Source organism: Ursus arctos, unplaced genomic scaffold (genome assembly GCF_023065955.2).
Source record: "Ursus arctos isolate Adak ecotype North America unplaced genomic scaffold, UrsArc2.0 scaffold_8, whole genome shotgun sequence".
Lineage (NCBI taxonomy): Eukaryota > Metazoa > Chordata > Mammalia > Carnivora > Ursidae > Ursus > Ursus arctos.
In genome coordinates this window covers 56,938,878-56,957,227 of record NW_026623100.1, presented here as the reverse complement: position 1 = coordinate 56,957,227, position 18,350 = coordinate 56,938,878, and the positions used below count along the sequence as shown (strand labels likewise).

General features: G+C 36.3%; 1 protein-coding gene across 2 annotated transcripts in view; it reads right to left on the bottom strand.

Annotated features, from left to right (window-relative positions):
* STRN (striatin) overlaps positions 1-18,350 on the bottom strand; it is a 102,788-nt gene that overhangs the window by 22,298 nt on the left and 62,140 nt on the right. Inside the window, exons 9-15 of one of the 2 annotated variants that reach the window (XM_026478905.4) lie at positions 18,220-18,306; positions 17,614-17,757; positions 13,182-13,318; positions 7,341-7,516; positions 5,465-5,512; positions 4,340-4,461; positions 1,111-1,278 (exon numbers count right to left, since the gene is read on the bottom strand). In XM_026478905.4, coding sequence (XP_026334690.1) covers positions 1,111-1,278; positions 4,340-4,461; positions 5,465-5,512; positions 7,341-7,516; positions 13,182-13,318; positions 17,614-17,757; positions 18,220-18,306 — 882 coding nt within the window. The remainder of the gene's footprint in view (positions 1-1,110; positions 1,279-4,339; positions 4,462-5,464; positions 5,513-7,340; positions 7,517-13,181; positions 13,319-17,613; positions 17,758-18,219; positions 18,307-18,350) is intronic. The other variant, XM_026478910.4, reaches the window with a different exon arrangement.

Genomic DNA, 18,350 nt, shown 5'->3' with positions numbered 1-18,350 from the left:
GCCTTCGGCTCAGGGCGTGATCCCAGCGATCTGGGATCGAGCCCCACATCAGGCTCTTCTGCTATGAGCCTGCTTCTTCCTCTCCCACTCCCCCTGCTTGTGTTCCCTCTCTCGCTGGCTGTCTCTACCTCTGTCGAATAAATAAATAAAATCTTTAAAAAAAAATGTGTATATTACAGAAGAAGATAGATGAATGGCTAATGAGCACACAAAAAAAGTGTTCAAAAATGCAAATTAAAACCACAATGAAACACTGCTACAAACCCACCAGAATGACTAAAACTAAACAGGTGTTAATAATTAAGGATGAAAAGCAACTGGAATTCTCATACACTGCTGTCAGTGGTGTAAAATGGCACAACCACTTTGGAAAAGCTTGGCAATTTCACATAAAGTTAAATATACAATACCACTTCTAATGCCCAACAATTCTACTTCTAGCTCTTTATTAGCTCATAAAAAATACGTGAATGTTCATAGCAGCTTTGATCATAATAGTAAAAACCTGGAAACAACCCACATGTCCATCAAGAAGTAAATAAACACATACACTGATTTAATGAAATACTATTAAACATAAAAATAAATAAATTGATACTTACTAGAACATGGATGAATCACAGAAACAGTATAAAAAGCCAGATACAAAAAGAGTACACATTGTACGATTTCATTTATATGAAATTTTAGAACAGACAAAACTTATCTATGATGAAAGAAATCATACCCCTGATTGGGAATAGGAAGAGGGACTGGGAAAGACACAAAGAAACTTTGAAGAGGTGAAAGAAATGTTCTAGATCTTGATAGGCGCAAAAGTTATTTATTTGTCGAACTCAATAGAACGTATCCTTAATATCTAGTTTTTACTGTATATAAATTATATCTCAATTTTGAAAAAACATTTTTAATATGTGCTCTTTCACCAAATACTGTGTTTTTAAAAATCATTAAGCTGGAAATTTAAGCAAATATACTTTCATTGCTTAAAAACACCCCTTCAAATTACATTTAAACTGTTTGTAGAATCATTTACTTATTTATTTGCTTGTTGTTACAATAAGATATCTTATAAAAGATTCTTTAGAATCACTTTTCAAAAGTACGCACCTTGATTATCGTTAAATACACTTAGGGCTGGAGCAACCTCAGTTGTATTCCATAAACGGAGAGTGCCATCTGCTGAACACGACAACAAACGCTGATGTGCGGCACTATAAGCCAAGCCCCAGACCGCATCGGTGTGGCCTAGAAGAGGGCCTCTTAAAACAGAAGGATCTATACAAAACAGCAAGAGTGCAATATCAAGAGAAAATAAACAAATCCTAATGGTGCTCAGATTCCAGAGAAACTAAATATACACACAAAAGTGCCTGAGAACAGTATAAAACATGCTTCCCAGTTTCTGTTATTCTTCCGAAATGCTGCAATAACTAAAAAGAGGCTTGGAAATATGCAAATGCCGAGTCTTGAGTTTATACATTAAAATTCTTAAGTATATATTTCTCTCCTTAAAAAAATTAGGTACTTCCCTCTCGCCTCCCTTTTTTCTTTCCATTTGTCTAGATTTTTTAAAAAGCATGTTAACACACATCATCTAAATTTTATCCACCTTCAGAGAAGCCACAACTCTTCCCTGGAAGTGAACAGAGATCTCTTCCTCCCCTGGCTCCTTCGGCCACTTCTCCCCCTGGACCTCCACACTAGGAACAGCAGTTACTCCCGGGGAGCAACGGGGCTCTGCTACTCCAAGTGGACAGGAACGGAGACCTAGAGGAACCCCAAATCCTCAAACAGCAATAACTGACATGTCAATGATGTGTACGATAGGGAGGGAGGAGAGAGGAAGGGGGATCACTTAGCACCGTTTCATAATACAAGTCAAACTGGAAACTTTCATTATTTCTCCTCTCAGTGACTCTACGAAGCAGTACTTTCAACATGGCTCACACGTTAAGTTTAAAATGTCAATAATGTTATCTGTCCTCTACCTTCTCTCTGTCATACCATAAAATATTTATTGAAGACACAATGTGTCAGGCACTATGCTAGGTGCTGGGGTCACCCAGATAATTAAGACACAATACTATCCTGTTCTCAAAAGACTGTGGTAAGTATAACAATGGTGACAGACACCAGTCTCCAAGGAGAGTAACTGGGGTGAGTGAAAGCTTCCCAGAGAGAATGACAGGTGTTGGCCAGTCAAAAACTAGAGGGAAGCCACTGCTGGCAGAGGTGGGACCTACAAAATCACAGAAGGACAGAAAGCATGACATGTGAGGAAATTTATGAGCTATTCAGCATTACTAAAGTGTGACGTTTGAGGCAGGAAGCAGACAAGATGAGAGGAGCTAGTTTAAGGTGGGATTTCTACAACATATTAAGGTACTTAGAAATTATTGTGAAAGCAAGATGAACCATCGAAGGGTTTTCTAGGAGCAGCTGGGTGAAGTGTGTATTTAATAAGGTAGGCTTCACTGTAGTGGAGAAGACAGAGTGGAGAGAATCAAGATGAGGGCAAAGGGACTGCTTCAATAGACTGGGAGAGTGATGATGTAGACCCAAGAGAGGACAGTGGTAAAAGAGGCAAAGCAGAAGGGGTAAATTCAAATATTTAGGGGGTAATATCAAAAAAGCTAGGTAATTAATAAGGTGTGCATAGTACACAGAACAAAGCAACAAGGATAACTCTTAGGTTTCTAGTTTGGGTAAGTTTGGTGGTGCCACCATCTAATAAAGAATATACGGGACAAGAAACACAGCACTTATAGGGATTTATGGACAATGAGATGACCACTTTGAATGTCCTGCAGGCAGTCTGAGGCTTAAAGAAGAGATTTATGAGTCAACTGCATGTAAAACCACAGAAGTAAATTCAGTTCACCAAAAAATATGTGTACAAAGAATGAATAGGGTCAGGACCTTGATAAGTGCCAATACCTAAGGTGGGAAAAACTAAAGTTTATGAAGGATAGGAAACAGAAATTGTTACAAAGTGTCAAAAAAGCCAATAATGGACAAATTTCAAAAAGGATGGAGTAGTCTACAGTTTCAGATAGCCAATACATATAGTAAAACAAGGACTGTAAAATACCCCTTGGATCAGCCAATTGGGTAGTCATTGATAATCTCATTATATTTAAGTGTGATAGCCAGAAAACAATGCAGAGGGATGATGCACAGGAAAAGGACATGGAATTAGTAACTCCTGACTGTGTTTTCTAGTCATTACCACCAGAGAGACATAGATGATGAAGGAAAGAGAGACTAAACAGAAGCCAGAGAGGAAAATGGAGTCAAGAAAAGGCTTTCCCTTGCTCAGGATAGGAGTTACCTAAATTTATTTATATGCTGAGGGGATGGGAAGAGAGAAAAGAGGGCAAGGTTTAAGAAGAGAATGAGACAAAGCGAGAGCGAGAGAGAATCAAATGCAGTCTCAAAAGAAACAAGAGAGAATGAGGTCAACAGCAAAAGGGGAAGGATTGGTTGGCCTGAAACAGAATGAAGACAACTGATCCACTTGTTAGAGAGATAAAGGAAGTAAGGAAAAATGGAGAGGGTTTACCTTTTACAAAATATATGTTAAATGCTTATTAAATAAGTGTTGGGAAAAAATTTTGTTTATTGAATTTCTTAGGTTTGGTAGTAAAATTAATCTAAAGTGAAAATGAAAATAAATATGGCTTTAGGACAAATATGACACTCCACGCCATTCTAGAATTTAAGAAAGAACATAAGAGGAAACCAAAATAGTCAATTCCTAAACAGTTTTTGCAAGAGAATTTATGGTAACATCTAGTGATAGACTATAATGTGGATTTATGTTTCACGGTACTGTTCCCAAGGCTAAAAGGGCACTTCTTAATTTTTAAGGCCTTTCAAGTATTTTGGTGTCACAGAGTTTAAAAATCATTCGTCTCTACACACTCTAATAATAAATGAATAACATTCACATTCCTTCAGTTGTTTGTCAAGAATAGTAATGAATATGTAGTAATAGTATTAGTAATGAAACATGATTACGGATTAGTAATAAGGTATCAAGTAATGTACAGATGCCTAAAATGAAGAAAACAATTGTCAATCAAGCCAGCATTTCCAATCAATAGAACTTTGGGGGGTAGGAACTGTTTTTTCAGGAACAACACATTTTTTTCTTTTTTCTTTTAACATATATATATTTAATTGTTTCCTAAATACAAGAATCCTTTTTAACAAAATAAAGACCTTGTTCCCTTTTACCATTTTTTAAAATATCTCATTTCATCCTTATATATGCTATGTAAAATGTGTAAGAATAAAACAGTTTATTCTTTCACATCTTCGGGGAAACACCTACCATAGGAGTCATAGGGATCGATGTTGGGGTTGGTGGTATTCCAGCCCTGGATCAGTCCGTCAGTACCACCACTGTAACACTGCTCACCATTGCTGCTCATTACCACACAAAGCACTGGACCTCTGGGAGATAAAAATCAATTTCTATTCCCAAAAATCAATCTGATAATAAGACTTGTTAGAAAAAAAAATGTTTAATTATTCATACGGCTTTCTATTTTTCTGCTTTCTACAACGAATAGAAATTGTATAAAAGCACTGCTCATTTTTCTTCTTCTGCTAAACCAGAGATTGGTAAACTATGGCCTATGGGTCAAATCCTGCCAGTGGTCTGTTTTTATACAGTCCTCAAAGCTAAGAATGATTTTTGCATTTTTTAAGGGGTTATAAAACTGAGCTAAAAACAAGAATATATAATAGAAAATATACGGCCTAACAAAGCTGGAAAAGTATTTACTATCTGACCCTTTATATAAAAAATATGCCAGGGGCGCCTGGGTGGCGCGGTCGTTAAGCATCTGCCTTCGGCTCAGGGCGTGATCCTGGCGTTCTGGGATCGAGCCCCACATCAGGCTTCTCCACTAGGAGCCTGCTTCTTCCTCTCCCGCTCCCCCTCTGCTTGTGTTCCCTCTCTCGCTGGCTGTCTCTCTCTGTCAAATAAATAAATAAAATCTTAAAAAAAAAAAAAATACGCCAATGTCTGTGCTAAATCAAGTGAATTAGTGTATTTCTTAAGCTTATACAGAAATATGAAAAGCATGCAATATGTGATCATAATTTAAAAATTCTTCATATTTTTATCTAGATTATCTTTAAGGAAAAAAAAGGTCCTGATTTTTAATATCTAAACCTTATTGCATCACCTTATTTCAAGCACAAGATATATAACATTTAAACATCATCTAAATAAAATCTAATTTCAGCAAGGATCTCTGGTAGTGATAAACTTGTTTTTAACACTGTATTATCTTTTTTACATTTATTAAAAAAAAAAACAAAATTCCTCCCCAAAACTGCTATTAAATACAAAAAATACATAACACAAATACTTAAGTGAAAGAAAATAAAATATTCTAATCAGGCTGATGTACAGTGATGCTGACTTAGAGAAAAAGCACATACTTACTTATGAGCCCTGAACGTATAGATAGGCTCCACATCAAGAGAAGTACTCCTAAATCAGAGAGAGAGAGGACTTTTACTACTCCCAGTTTTAGTAGTAAACGGTATCAATGAATATATGCCACAAAATAGCCTTTAGAAATACCAACACTGTGGTAATATACCATTCTCAACCTAGGACACTTAAGAAAGCTTACTTGACACCAATCACTTATTTTTGTGGCCTCAAACAAAATCCTTGTTTAGTAACAATACCTGCTTATAGTGCTCTTAGCATTTCATAGTCTATTTGACTATTTGAGAGAGCCACACTCAGAGAACATCATGGGCTTTGAGGAGATACATTTCTGGATTCAATTAACTGGCTAACTCCAGGCAAATTACTTACTCTTTTGGAACTTCAGATTCCTCTCTATTTAAAACAAAACAGAAAAATTGGTATAACACCAAACACCCACAGGATTAAATGAAATTCTACAAATAAAACAGCCTAGGACAGAACCATGCACATAGTAGGATTTCAACACATGGTACTTTAATTTCTTTGCATTTCCATCAAGGCTAATATGTCCAAGTCATTAGTTTATTCATTATTCAGAATGCTGAATGCACAGATAGTCTACACTGCCTAATACTTAAACTGGATTTAAAGTCAATTACTTACCATTTCTTGTATTGTATTAGTTTTTTATAGGCATATGATTTCTCAAGCATTTCCAAAATGTTAAGCTCAAAGGTAAACAGGCCATGTTATTACATGTGAAGGTATTATTACTAAGCTATCACCAGCAAGTTACTTGTTTCAATATTTTTTAAGTTTTAGTCAAGAATATATGAGACGTTCACATTCTCTAACGAGATGCCCATTGTGACCAGAGAACTAGAAATAATTTATAACTAAGAAATAATTTTTCTCTGCTGAAGATACTGATCCATATGAGGATTCTCTTGGTTTTAGCAAGATCTGGTTGAGCTATGTCATGAAGACTGATAAATCACGTTATTTTATCTAGTCCATGTATGACTCACAGCAGGAATGTCACTGATCTCTTTTAAACTTGGCAATAGATATCTTCTATCAGTAGTAAAACTTTAGTAATCTCCTCCAGTTCATGTTCATTTCTATTCTTCCAATAATAGAAGTGCCTGACACTGGAGAAGGGCCCTGCTGACACGTGCTGGGTTCTGGGCCACCTGATTCAAGGACACAAGGAGAGGGATCTCCAATAAGTACCTCACCAAGTGGGGCTAAGACTAGCTTGGTGACTAATAAGAGTTTATAACAACTCATGTCTGTTCATGCTTAGAGAGGAACCAAGGAGCCAAGGCAAGAACTAGCAGTTAAGTGACAGCAACAACACTGCCTTTCTGTCTACACATTTGGTGGGTATGGAAAGTACCTAAAGCATCAAGGGCAAAAGACAAAACCAAAGAGAGGTCCCTCACCCCTCTCAATCAGCCTTCCCTCCCTCCCACACCATTAGTCCAAACCTAATAAACAACAGGGCATGGTTCGGGTGGGGTTTGAGGATTTTAAACATGCCTACACCTCTTTACAACAACAGTAGAAACCTTCAGTATAGATAAGGGACTCCACAAATATGACGACCATTTAAAACACTGTATAAGGACTGTAAATAGCATTCAGAAACTCTGGGAAACTATCAGATACCACTTCTCTCTCACTGTCAGTTTTCCAACCTAATATCAGATTGTGAGTATGAAGGGGAAAATTCTAATTATGTGACATGGTAAAGAAGAAAGAACTAGAAGGGATACTTGATAAATTGAGAAATTTAATAGCAAATAATTTAAGTATTTTTCTGCTGAAAAACTGATAATTAAAATACTCAAATACAGTTAAAGTAGAATATTCTCACTTCTTGGCTGGGGCTGTTTTCTGCAAATTCCACATTTTTAATGTGTGATCCTCTGATGCTGTTATCAAAACAGGCTCAGTGGGGTGGAAAGCAAGGGCTCGAATGCCATCAAAGTGACTTCGTAACGTAAACTTAGGGTTCCATGTCTTCCTCAGTGCATCTTTATTGTTTGCTATCTATTAAAGAAACAAAGAAAAATACCCATTTAGTTCAGGACAGGAAAAAAATTATATTTCCACATTAATTCTTGCTGGTTTGTCATTAAATCATCATATTTTACAACTTCCAAAACAACATAATTTCTACATGTAAATAATCAAATCAACAGGCAAAATTAACACGTCAACAGTGGCTTTCTTTGAAGAAATATGAATGCTAAAATAAGAAAAGAGGTAACATAATTCAATATTGAAAGAATATTAAATAACATAAATCTTCACTAGGATGACTAAAAAACCCCAAAGACAAGTAATTTCAACCTACATTATAGTACAGAAACTAATTTGGGGTAAGAGCTGAAAAACTAAGTTACCTTTAAACCTGTTAACATTATAGAATATGATACTTCTGAGATTTTCAATACTTTCTACAAAGAGCTAAATTTTCTTCATCAAATTGGCAACAAGGTTTATAAACTGGAAACATAAAATGTTAACATTGGAAGAGAGAATCAGATGTTACAAAACAGTAGATTCCACTCGTAAAACCCGTCACATTATTTTTCTCCACAGAAACTCCATCCCAACAACTAAAAATGTGCTTTTTTTCTCAACTATATTTCAGCTTTTTTTTTTTTTCATTTCCAACTAATGGGAAAGCCAAAGAGGTTCATGTTTAACCTTACACTAGCACCACATATGAACTATTCACGCTCCACAACTAATAATCATGCTAGGTTTGGGGCGCCTGGGTGGCACAGCAGTTAAGCGTCTGCCTTCGGCTCAGGGCGTGATCCCAGCGTTGTGGGATCGAGCCCCACATCAGGCTCCTCCGCTATGAGCCTGCTTCTTCCTCTCCCACTCCCTCTGCTTGTGTTCCCTCTCTAGCTGGCTGTCTCTATCTCTGTCGAATAAATAAATAAAATCTTTAAAAAAAAAAAAATCATGCTAGGTTTAAGCAAGAGTGGGCCAAGTATACTGTTAATACACTGGAGAAATATTACCATACTTACAATGACAAGAGCCAGCAAGATACTAACAGCAGCTGCTATTATAAGCATTATTCATTATTTTGTACATTTTTCAAAAACTTAACATGCATTAACTCACCTAATTGTCACAACAACTCTATGAAGGAATTAACATTATCCCCACTTTATAGAATAGACACGTAAGGAAAAGAGAAGTTAAGTGACTTGCCCTCTAGTAAGCGGAGGAGTCAGGATTCAAACCCAAGCAGTCTGGCTTCAGAGGCTACACTCTTAATATCAACTAAGGCTTAGGACCCAGAAGTTTAAAAATTTGCAAAAAAATTGGATAGAGCATGTCACAATTGGGGCAGTAAGAAGACAAAACACAGAATACAAGGAACTACTATAAGAATTGGGGCTGGTTATCCTTGTGGGGGGAGGCAGGGGGAGAAGTGGAATTAACAAAGTTGACTCTTTGTCTGCTCTTATTAACGAGCTGAAAGATTTTCATATTTAAGAACAATTCGATTCCTTCTGACTGTCTTAATGTGGTAGACAGCCACTAAGATGGTTCCCAATCAGCCCTACCTCCTCATATTTACACCTTGTGAATCCCCTTCTACATCATAGGGTTGCTCTGTGTGACCAATAACACACAGCAAAATCCTTGCATCTTGGGTGTTCTTGCTCACTCTCTTTTCAAGGGCACTCACACTGGAGAAAGCCTGCTGCCCTGCTGAGGAACCCACAGAGAGGCCCATGTGGTGTGGAACTAGTGTCCAGCCAATAGCCACGACGGAACCAAGGCCTTCCAACAACCACATGAGTGAGCTTAGAAGCAGATCTTCCCCAAGTCAAGTCTTCATTGAAGGCTACAACTCTTGCCTACACCTTGACTACAACTACCTGAGAGAACAGAACCACACAGCTAAACTGTCTCAGATTACTGACCCCCAGAAACTATGATATAACAAATGTTGTTTTAAGCTGTGTTGGGTGCGATTTGTAACAAAGCAATAGATTACTAGCATGTGTATTAGAACTGGAAACTACTTTCAGGGACCCTGGGTGGCTCAGTCAATTAAGCATCTGCCCTCGGCTCAGGTCATGATCCTGGAGTCCTGGGATCGAGTGCCACATCAGGCGCCCGGCTCAGCAGGGAGTCTGCTTCTCCCTCTGCCCTTCACCCCACTTGTGCTCTAATAAATAAATACAATCTTTAAAAAAAAAAAAAAAAAAAAAAAAACTAGAGACTACTTTCAGAAACCTAGGTATAACACTGAGTTTTTTTTTTAACAACTCAGAGATATTAAAAAAAAAAAGAGAGAGAGAGAGAGAATGACATTTCTCTAGGGACATGACTGAGTTCCATAACATACTGGACTAAATCTTTGTGGGGTTAGTATAGAAAGAACAAAAGTATCTAGTGGGAACTTCTGCTTTTAGCTATGACAGACTAGATCATTAGGATCAAGTCTGCACTTGAGGATAAATAGAAAAGCAGAGCTAAAAAAATTTTAAATGAAGAACCAGCAAAATAGTGAAGAAAAAAGCAGACCAGAATCCAGGGGAAGACAGAAGTCTAAAAAGCCTGATATTTGGACCTGTTTTTCCCACAGGGTGTTTACTGATTCCAGAAGGGATGGCTGAGAGGTCAGGCTGTGCTTTTGACAGCTGTATAGTGCAAGGAAATACAAACTAGTGTCCAGTGCCTGCCAAGAAAGTGGGGCTTGGTGCACCTCTTTGCTTTAGGTTCTGAGTTCAAAAAGCTGCATTCTTTTTATTTTTTTAAGATTTAATTAATTTATTTATTTGAGAGAGAGAGAGAGAACAAGCAGAAGGAGCAGTAGAGGGAGAAGCAGACTCCCTGCTGAGCAGGGAGCCTGATGAGGGCCTTGATCCCAGTACCCTGCGATCATGACCTGAGCGGAAGGCAAACGCCCATCTGATGGAACCACCCAGGTGCTCTTGGGCTGCATTCTAGATAGAAGAGTTAACTAGAAGAATACAAGCCCTTACAGAGACTGCAGATCAGCTTTAGATTGTCTGAAAAATTGAAAATGGAATGAGGTGATCCAGATTTCTGATGGCTACAGACATCTGACAGAAGCAAATTAAAATACACTCCCTAAGGAAGATATCACTCTAGGCCTGAAATTATTTCTACAGACAACTCTTCAGGTATAGTTATTTGGATATAATAAAAAATAACCAGGCCTTTGCAGGATAATACACATAAATGAAAACGAGCAGATACATAATCATACTTACTGCATTCAAGAAGATAAAAGACAACACTGTAAATTTTGGAAGAAAACTATAAACAATTAATAAAAAGAATTCTAGAAGCAAACAATATAAGACCTAAATAGATGGGTTTAATTACAGATTACACATAACTGAAGTGAGAATTAGTTAACCAGAAGATGGGTCATAAAAGTATCAAGACTGAAATATGGAGAAACAAAAGATGGAAAATACAGGAGAGGGAGTAGGAGACAGAGGATATAGAAAGATCTAACAATTTAATTAGCATTCCAGAAGGAAAACAAAGAGAAAGAAGGGCAAAAGCAATATTTGAAGATGAATGGCTGAGAATTTTACACAAAACTGATAAAAACATATTAAGCCAAGAAGGTCTAAGAACTTCAAGAAGGTTAAATAAAAAGAAATCTAAATCTTGGCTAAAATTCAAGACACAGGAAGATTATCAGTCAGGAAAAAAAAAAAATCAGACTAACACTGAACGACCAGTAATAGACAGTTAACTTTAGCAGAAAACAACAATGGAAGAAAATGAAATTATATATTTAGAATGCTTAAAAAGGAAACAAAACAAAACAACCCTTGCCAAATGGAATTAGATACCAGAAGTAATAGTTAACCCACTCAGGCGAAATACAGACAATTTAATAAAACCAGAAACTGAGGGAACTGGGCACCAGCAGACCTTCACCAAAGAGAAATATTAACAGTTCTTAGAGTAAAAGAAAAGTAATCCCAGATGGACAGTCAGATGTGCAGGAGAGAAGAGAATAAAGCAAAATGAAGAATGTAAAATGGATAATCCTAACTGAATACTCAGTGTACAAAACATTACCTTATAGGAGATAAATGTCTAGAGAAAATACACAACAAGAATGACATATATGTAGTAGGGTAGGAGTTTTTGGGGTTTTTTAAGATTTTATTTATTTATTTGACAGGGGGTGCACATAAACAGCGGTGTGGCAGGCAGAGGGAGAGGAGGAAGCAGGCTCCCTGCTAAGCAGGGCTTGATCCCAGGACCCCGGGATCATGACCTGAGCTGAAGGCAGATGTTTAACCGACTGAGCCACCCAGGTGCTCCAAGGGTAGGAGATTTTAAGTAGAGTTAAAAGTGTCCTAATGGTCTTTGCATTAAAATTTTGATAAGGATGTGTGTGGTAACCTCTAGGGTAACAATAAAAGAGTAATGAAAGAGTTCATCATCTCCAAATAATGGGGTGGGGGTGAATAATAAAAAATAATCCCAATACAGGCAAAAATAGGAGAAAAAGGAACACAGAATAGGTAACACAATAGACGATGGATTTAAATCCAAATATATCAGTAATTACTTTAAAAAGAAAGACTCTGCTCTAATCAAAAAGTTTGTCAAAGGTTAGATGAAAAAAAAAACGAAAGTCAACTAAATGGGTGTTTTTATACAGAGAGACGTAAAACATAAGGATATAAAAATAGAAATAATTTTTTTTAAAGCCTGTATCACATATGTGGAGAATGGGGAGCAAAGAGACCATTTAAATCAGGTTACTGTAGTAGTTCCAGATGAAGAAGAAATGGAGTTGGATGGGAGGTTTAAAAAAAAAAAAAAAAAAAAAAGCTATGGATTTCAGCTATTTTTGGAGGGAGAACCCAAAAGACTTACTAATAGACTTAGCAAGGAGAGTGAGAATTTTTGATTTGCAGGAAGAGGAGTGAGTGGTGAGGTTGCTCTGTGGAGTACTTCCTTCTCGCATCCATGGTCTGCTTAAGCATCCATCCTACATCCCCCATGTGACAGGAGCTGTACTTTGCTCTCCAACAAAGATAATGAGGTATCAAAGTTGAGAGAATTTTAATGAAGATAATACAAACTGTAAACACTTTATAAAATAAGCAACTGTTTTTCTGACAATTTATTGTCATGAACAATTACAAATGTTATTTATGAAACAACTGTGTTGGGGATTAAGTAAAGGAATGCATGAATAAAGGTATCAAGATTTCAGTTTTGGTCCAACTCACTGATGGGTCTGCCTTAATATCTGAAAAGCACCCTACAGACACCCCTCCCTAACAATAGCTAAAATCATTTGTATGCAGGATATTCACTGGTAATGTACTAAAGAAACACAAATGTTGCCATGGGCAAGCATGAATTTCAACTGATCACTGGTACCCTAAAACACAAAACCCAAACTTGGTAACAGAAAGGGAATTCTTTCCCTTATCTAAAACCAATAAACAAGCTATAATGACTTACGGATTTAGGCTAAGCCCATAATTTTAATCTCTATGCAATGTGAAAAATGATTGTTTAGAATATATTCATATTTTCAATGTTTGCAATTAAAATGGAACCAAATTCTATACTTGTGAAGAAGTTTTACCCCTGTCTTTTTCTATAAAGTTAACTTTTTATTTTTAAGAAATGAGAAAAGAACAACAAAAATAAAACCACGACTCACATCGTAAGTTAGTGAATCTGCTTCATTGGCCACCGTAAGGCCTGCCAATTCTCCAAGTCCCAGTTCACTTTCAAGGGCTTCATCTGCTCCCATGATGAAAGACTTCCCAGAAGAAGGAGGAAAGGTCAATGCTTCCACTGAAGGGGGAAGACAAAAGAAACATAAAAAACCCCTAAAGTATAAACAATTAGTCTCTTAAGGACTTGTCTACATTTATTTTTAAACACTTTTAAACACAATAAAATTCAGTTAGCAGAAAGCCCCGCAGAACTAGCTGATTTTTTTTTTTTTAAAGATTCTATTTTTTTTAGAGAGGGAGAGAGCTCACATGCATAGCTGGGGGAGGGGCAGAGGGAGAAAGATACTCCCGGCTGAGCGCGGAGCCCAGTAAGGGTGTCGATTCCAGGACCCTGAGATCATGACCTGAGCCAAAATCAAGAACAGGATGCTTAACCAACTGAGCCCCCCAGCCGTCCCAGAACTGGCTGCTTTTTCCATATCTTAACCGTAACTGAAGGTATCATCTAATTAGAAAAGTACAACATGAAACAAATCCAACAGCCCATTGTCCTTTCTTTTTCACACACACCAAAAAAAAGACTAAAAAAAAAAGTAGGCTTTCCTTATTTGATATTTCCTGTTTATTACTCAAATTATTAAATATATGTAACAAGTGATCTGAACACTGCTGGTCTCATTCAAAATAAAACTGTATAATTCTATAACCTGGCGGAATACAGAAAATTTCAAATGAAAATGGTTACAACTGTAAAATGTGCCTCTATGAGGAAAATTAATGCTGGTTTAGAAGTCAGGATTATGTCTGGAGACAAGGGAAGGAGCAGTGATTTGAAGCACAAGCAGGACTTCCAGGGCCCTGGTAACATTCTGCTTCTTGACCTAAGCAGAGGTAACACACTGAATTCACTTTGTGATAATTTACTGACCTGCTCCCTTATGACGTCAACAGTTTTCTGCAGGTATGTTGTATTTCACTTAATAATGTTTATTTCAAAGAAAAATTTTTTCACTGTAAGTGGATTTTTTTTCAAAGAATTTTTTTATAAGTGTCCATTTGAACACTTTCATTAGCTACTAAGTGTGCTTCAAGAGGCCAGATTTTCTTTGTGATAAGTGAAAATATCTTTATTAACACTGAACACACCAATCCAATTCCTTCAATCACCATCATAGAAGAACTAGTTAAAAGCAAATTGCCATATTAAAATAGGAATTTTATTTAATTTGGCCAATAGTAAGCTACTGATTTTTATAAATGCAAATTATTCTAGCAAAGTGTCAGAGATAGTCTTTGAGTAGGTTTCTAGCTGTGGTTACTTTACTAACGACAAACATTTATAAGTTGATTATGTGAATTTAGTAGTTTAAACTTAGGCTGTTAAAAAAAGTAAATTAACTTTTTCTTAAAAGAAACAAGTCAAGGGGCCTCTGAGTGGCTCAGTCAGTTAAGTGTCTTCCAACTCTTGACTTCTGCTCAGGTTGTGATCTCAGGGTCAAGAGATCAAGCCCCATGCAGGGATCCGTGCTAGAAGTGGAGCCTGCTGGAGATTCTCCCTCTCCCTCTGCCCCTCTCTCCACTTGTCCTCTCACTCTCCCTCTCTAAAAAAGAAAAAGAGAAACAAGTCAGTTAATGTAAAAAACTGGACTTAAAGCTGCTTTCAGCTTTCAATTTGATTATGTAAGTTTAGATTCAATCATAAGTATTTGTTGAAATGAAAGAATAATTATGTGCACTCTATTTAAAATCCTTTAAGAACAAAGGAGAATATAAATTAAGACATTTTTAAACTGCCATACAATAAAGCAGCAATAATAAAAATGGGTTTTACCCAAACATACCACATTATCTTCTGAGGGGTTTGAACAACTCTAACATTTACTATTGAAGAGTGGGGACTATTTAAGTTAGAATGGCAATTTTCATGACAAAATTTCAATAAAAGACTCACGTGAGTCTATGAGGCTGAGTCTTCAGCCAGGTGTTTTGCCTGCTTTCATCTCTACTATTTCCAGACAACTTTGTTCAGGTGTGAAATAAGAACAATTCTTAAAAAAACAAGACTAAGATTCATGGGATTTGAGCATGCACATTGGGCTAATTGAAATAATGCTCTAAAAATGACAAAGCAAAACCTGAAAACAAAGGAAGGCAGCAACTCCTTCCACCACACACCACCGGCTAAGCCAGCCAACCTGAGGGCCTAAAAGAGAGCAACCATGGGCAGAACTCACTTGACTCCTCTCTAAGATGCCTTAGAACTTAAGACCATACATCACATTTCTATCTGGTAACTAAATATTACTAGCTCTAATCAGGTCTAATCAAATTACTGAACTGTACCCTCTTAAGTATGGCACTATCTTCTGAATTATTAAAACAAAAACAAAGTAATAAACATTTATATCACACACAGGCTGTGGACTGGTTTTCTGAAACTAAACTGGAGACCAAGAAGCATCAGTCAGGTACAATTAAATACACAATGTATTTCTTACACACTTTTCTATTGCTGAAAACCTCACACTGAGGAGGAAAGCTTAGGACAACCAATGTTACAGACATTAAGCTAGATTTTCAACCCTTCAGTTTTAAGGTTCTTAAATATTTTTTCTACCAGGGGCACTTTCTGTGGCTTATGTAATACTTTTGTACATTTGTCATTTAGTATATAGTACTTAGTCCGCCTCTATTATTAGAATTCCGCAAGACGAAATCTCTGATAAAACTCTTTAGGAGTTATCAGAATAAAAGAAGAACTAACTTTTCTCCTTATCTAGACCTGATCTTGGAGTAACTGAAACTGATTAAAATTCTCACATCGATAGGGTCAACTGTATGGATCTCCTAGTGAACAACAGACACACCTAATGAGGCCCAAGACTTCACATCTGTAATTCAAAAGACGTGTCTACATCAAAGAAATTGTACTATAAAGGTGTAATGTACACATATTTATTATTTAATGCATGAGTAATAAATTCCAAGTGTACTATAATTAACTCTAACAAATAACTAACCATGTTATGGTCAACAATTTCATTTAAAAAGAACTCCGACCATAAATCTGTGCAAAGTTCTATCAGTTTATGTCTCTTTAAAATGTAACTAATTTTAAAAACCAAGAAAGAAAAACACTTCTGATTTTTCTGTGGCTTTTTCCTGGGCTGTTTTGTTCAATCAATAATAATTTGAAGAGGCATATTCACTGCAAATTATTACAGCATTTAAATTCAAGACAATTTTTAAAAATAAATTCTGAAAAATATTTATTAATTATTAAGATTATTTTTATGTCATACTGGATTTTCAGCTCATGTAAACATACATATTAAAATCAATTTCTACATATAGGCACTTAATACATTTATAAACAGATAAATCAGAACTTACATCTAAAAGAAAGAACTGTATATATCATAAAAAACTATAAAAAACTAGAAACCTAAATTTCCAACAGGGAAATGGTTAAGTATCAGGTCTAAAATACAATATGTAATCTTAAAGATATAATTATGAAAGTTATTTTTGTGGCTTTATGTTAAATGAATAAAATAAAATGGAATTATTCTACCCGGGGACTGTAACTTTGTAAAAAAAAAAAAAAAAAAAATACATGCAATTGGACAAGGACTAACAGGGTACAAAGTAAAAACAGAAAGCAGAAAATGTGACTAGACTTTCAAGGTGTCTTTTTTCCCTTTTCCATTTATCAGCGACAAACTGCTTAAATAAAACATTTGAAAATATTTATATGAGTCTCAAAGTAAACATTCACTACCTATTTATGCTTTTGTACGTAAGTACAAAAATAAGTACAAAGTAAACAGTGAAAGTACAAAGTAAACACTACCTATTTATGCTTAATTTTCGCATTGTTGTAATGGGATAAATAAAACACCCTATGTATACCAAATACGTGGCTTCTGTGGAGCCAGGGGATGTTCTAAACTAGAATTTAGCTGGTCTTTAAGTTTATGCATCCATTCTTAAGTCTAAAAGATTGAATCACACCCCCCTGAATGTAAGAAAGCCTACATTTGGGGGATACTATGTAGATCAAACATCTGTAAAATAAAATTATTTTCTTAAAGAGTCCTTCTGAATAACTGAACTTATATATGTATATTCCCATACTTTTTGTGCTCCAGAGTGTCTTTTTTTTTTTTTTTTTTAAAGAGGAGAGTGAGGGAGGGCGAGGGAGGGAGGGAGAGAGAGAGAGAGAGAGAGAGGTGGAAGAGAGGGGCAGAAGGAGAGGGAGAGGGAGAATCTCAAGCAGGCTCCACATCCAGCGTTGAGCCTGACACGGGACTCAGTCTCACAACGCTGAGATCAGAACCTGAGCTGAAATCAAGAGTCAGACGCTTAAGCAACTGAGCCACGCAGACACCCCCAGAGGTCTTACATACTTACCTTCATCTGCCCTATTTATTTCGTGTTCAGGAAGCCTGGAGCTGGTGGGTCTGGAAGGTGAACCCACAGATGGCTGCAATGAGGGAAGTTCATCAACATCTCTCAAATTAGCAAGCATATCTTGTAGTTTTGACCTATTGGGCCCTAGCCCAAAAACAGGAAGGAAGAGAACAAGAAAGAAGAGAATTATTCAACTGGATCAAAATGGTGCCACAAACCTTATTCACATCTACCTACATTCACCTTTAAAACTACCCTACTAAATCAAAAAGTAATTATTTTCCAAGTTTTCAAATTATTTTAAGAGTTTATTCTTGAGAAGAATCATGTTTTACATATATTTTAAAAATTAAGCTAATGGAATAATATTGCTATTTGCATGAAAAACAATGTTCATGTGTAATTTGGACCATTATAAATAGTATTATTCTATAATCCTTGTACATTACTCTAACTACAGACACCACGGATTGTGAAGCTACTGTGTATTGAATTAAACAATAACATCCCTTTTTGTTTGTCTATTTATGTTAAGTTGCATTCATTGCCTTACATCCTGAAACTATGGTACCCAAGGTGAAGTCTCATGCCCTACTGATTACTTACCTGAGCTTTGATTCTTCATTCTCCCACATCCCTGTTTTGACTGTTTTATATAGGATAGAGGCTGAAACAGATCTTCGGTAGTTTTTCCTGTTACAAGTTTAATTAAGAATGGGAAAATCTTACCCATAGTC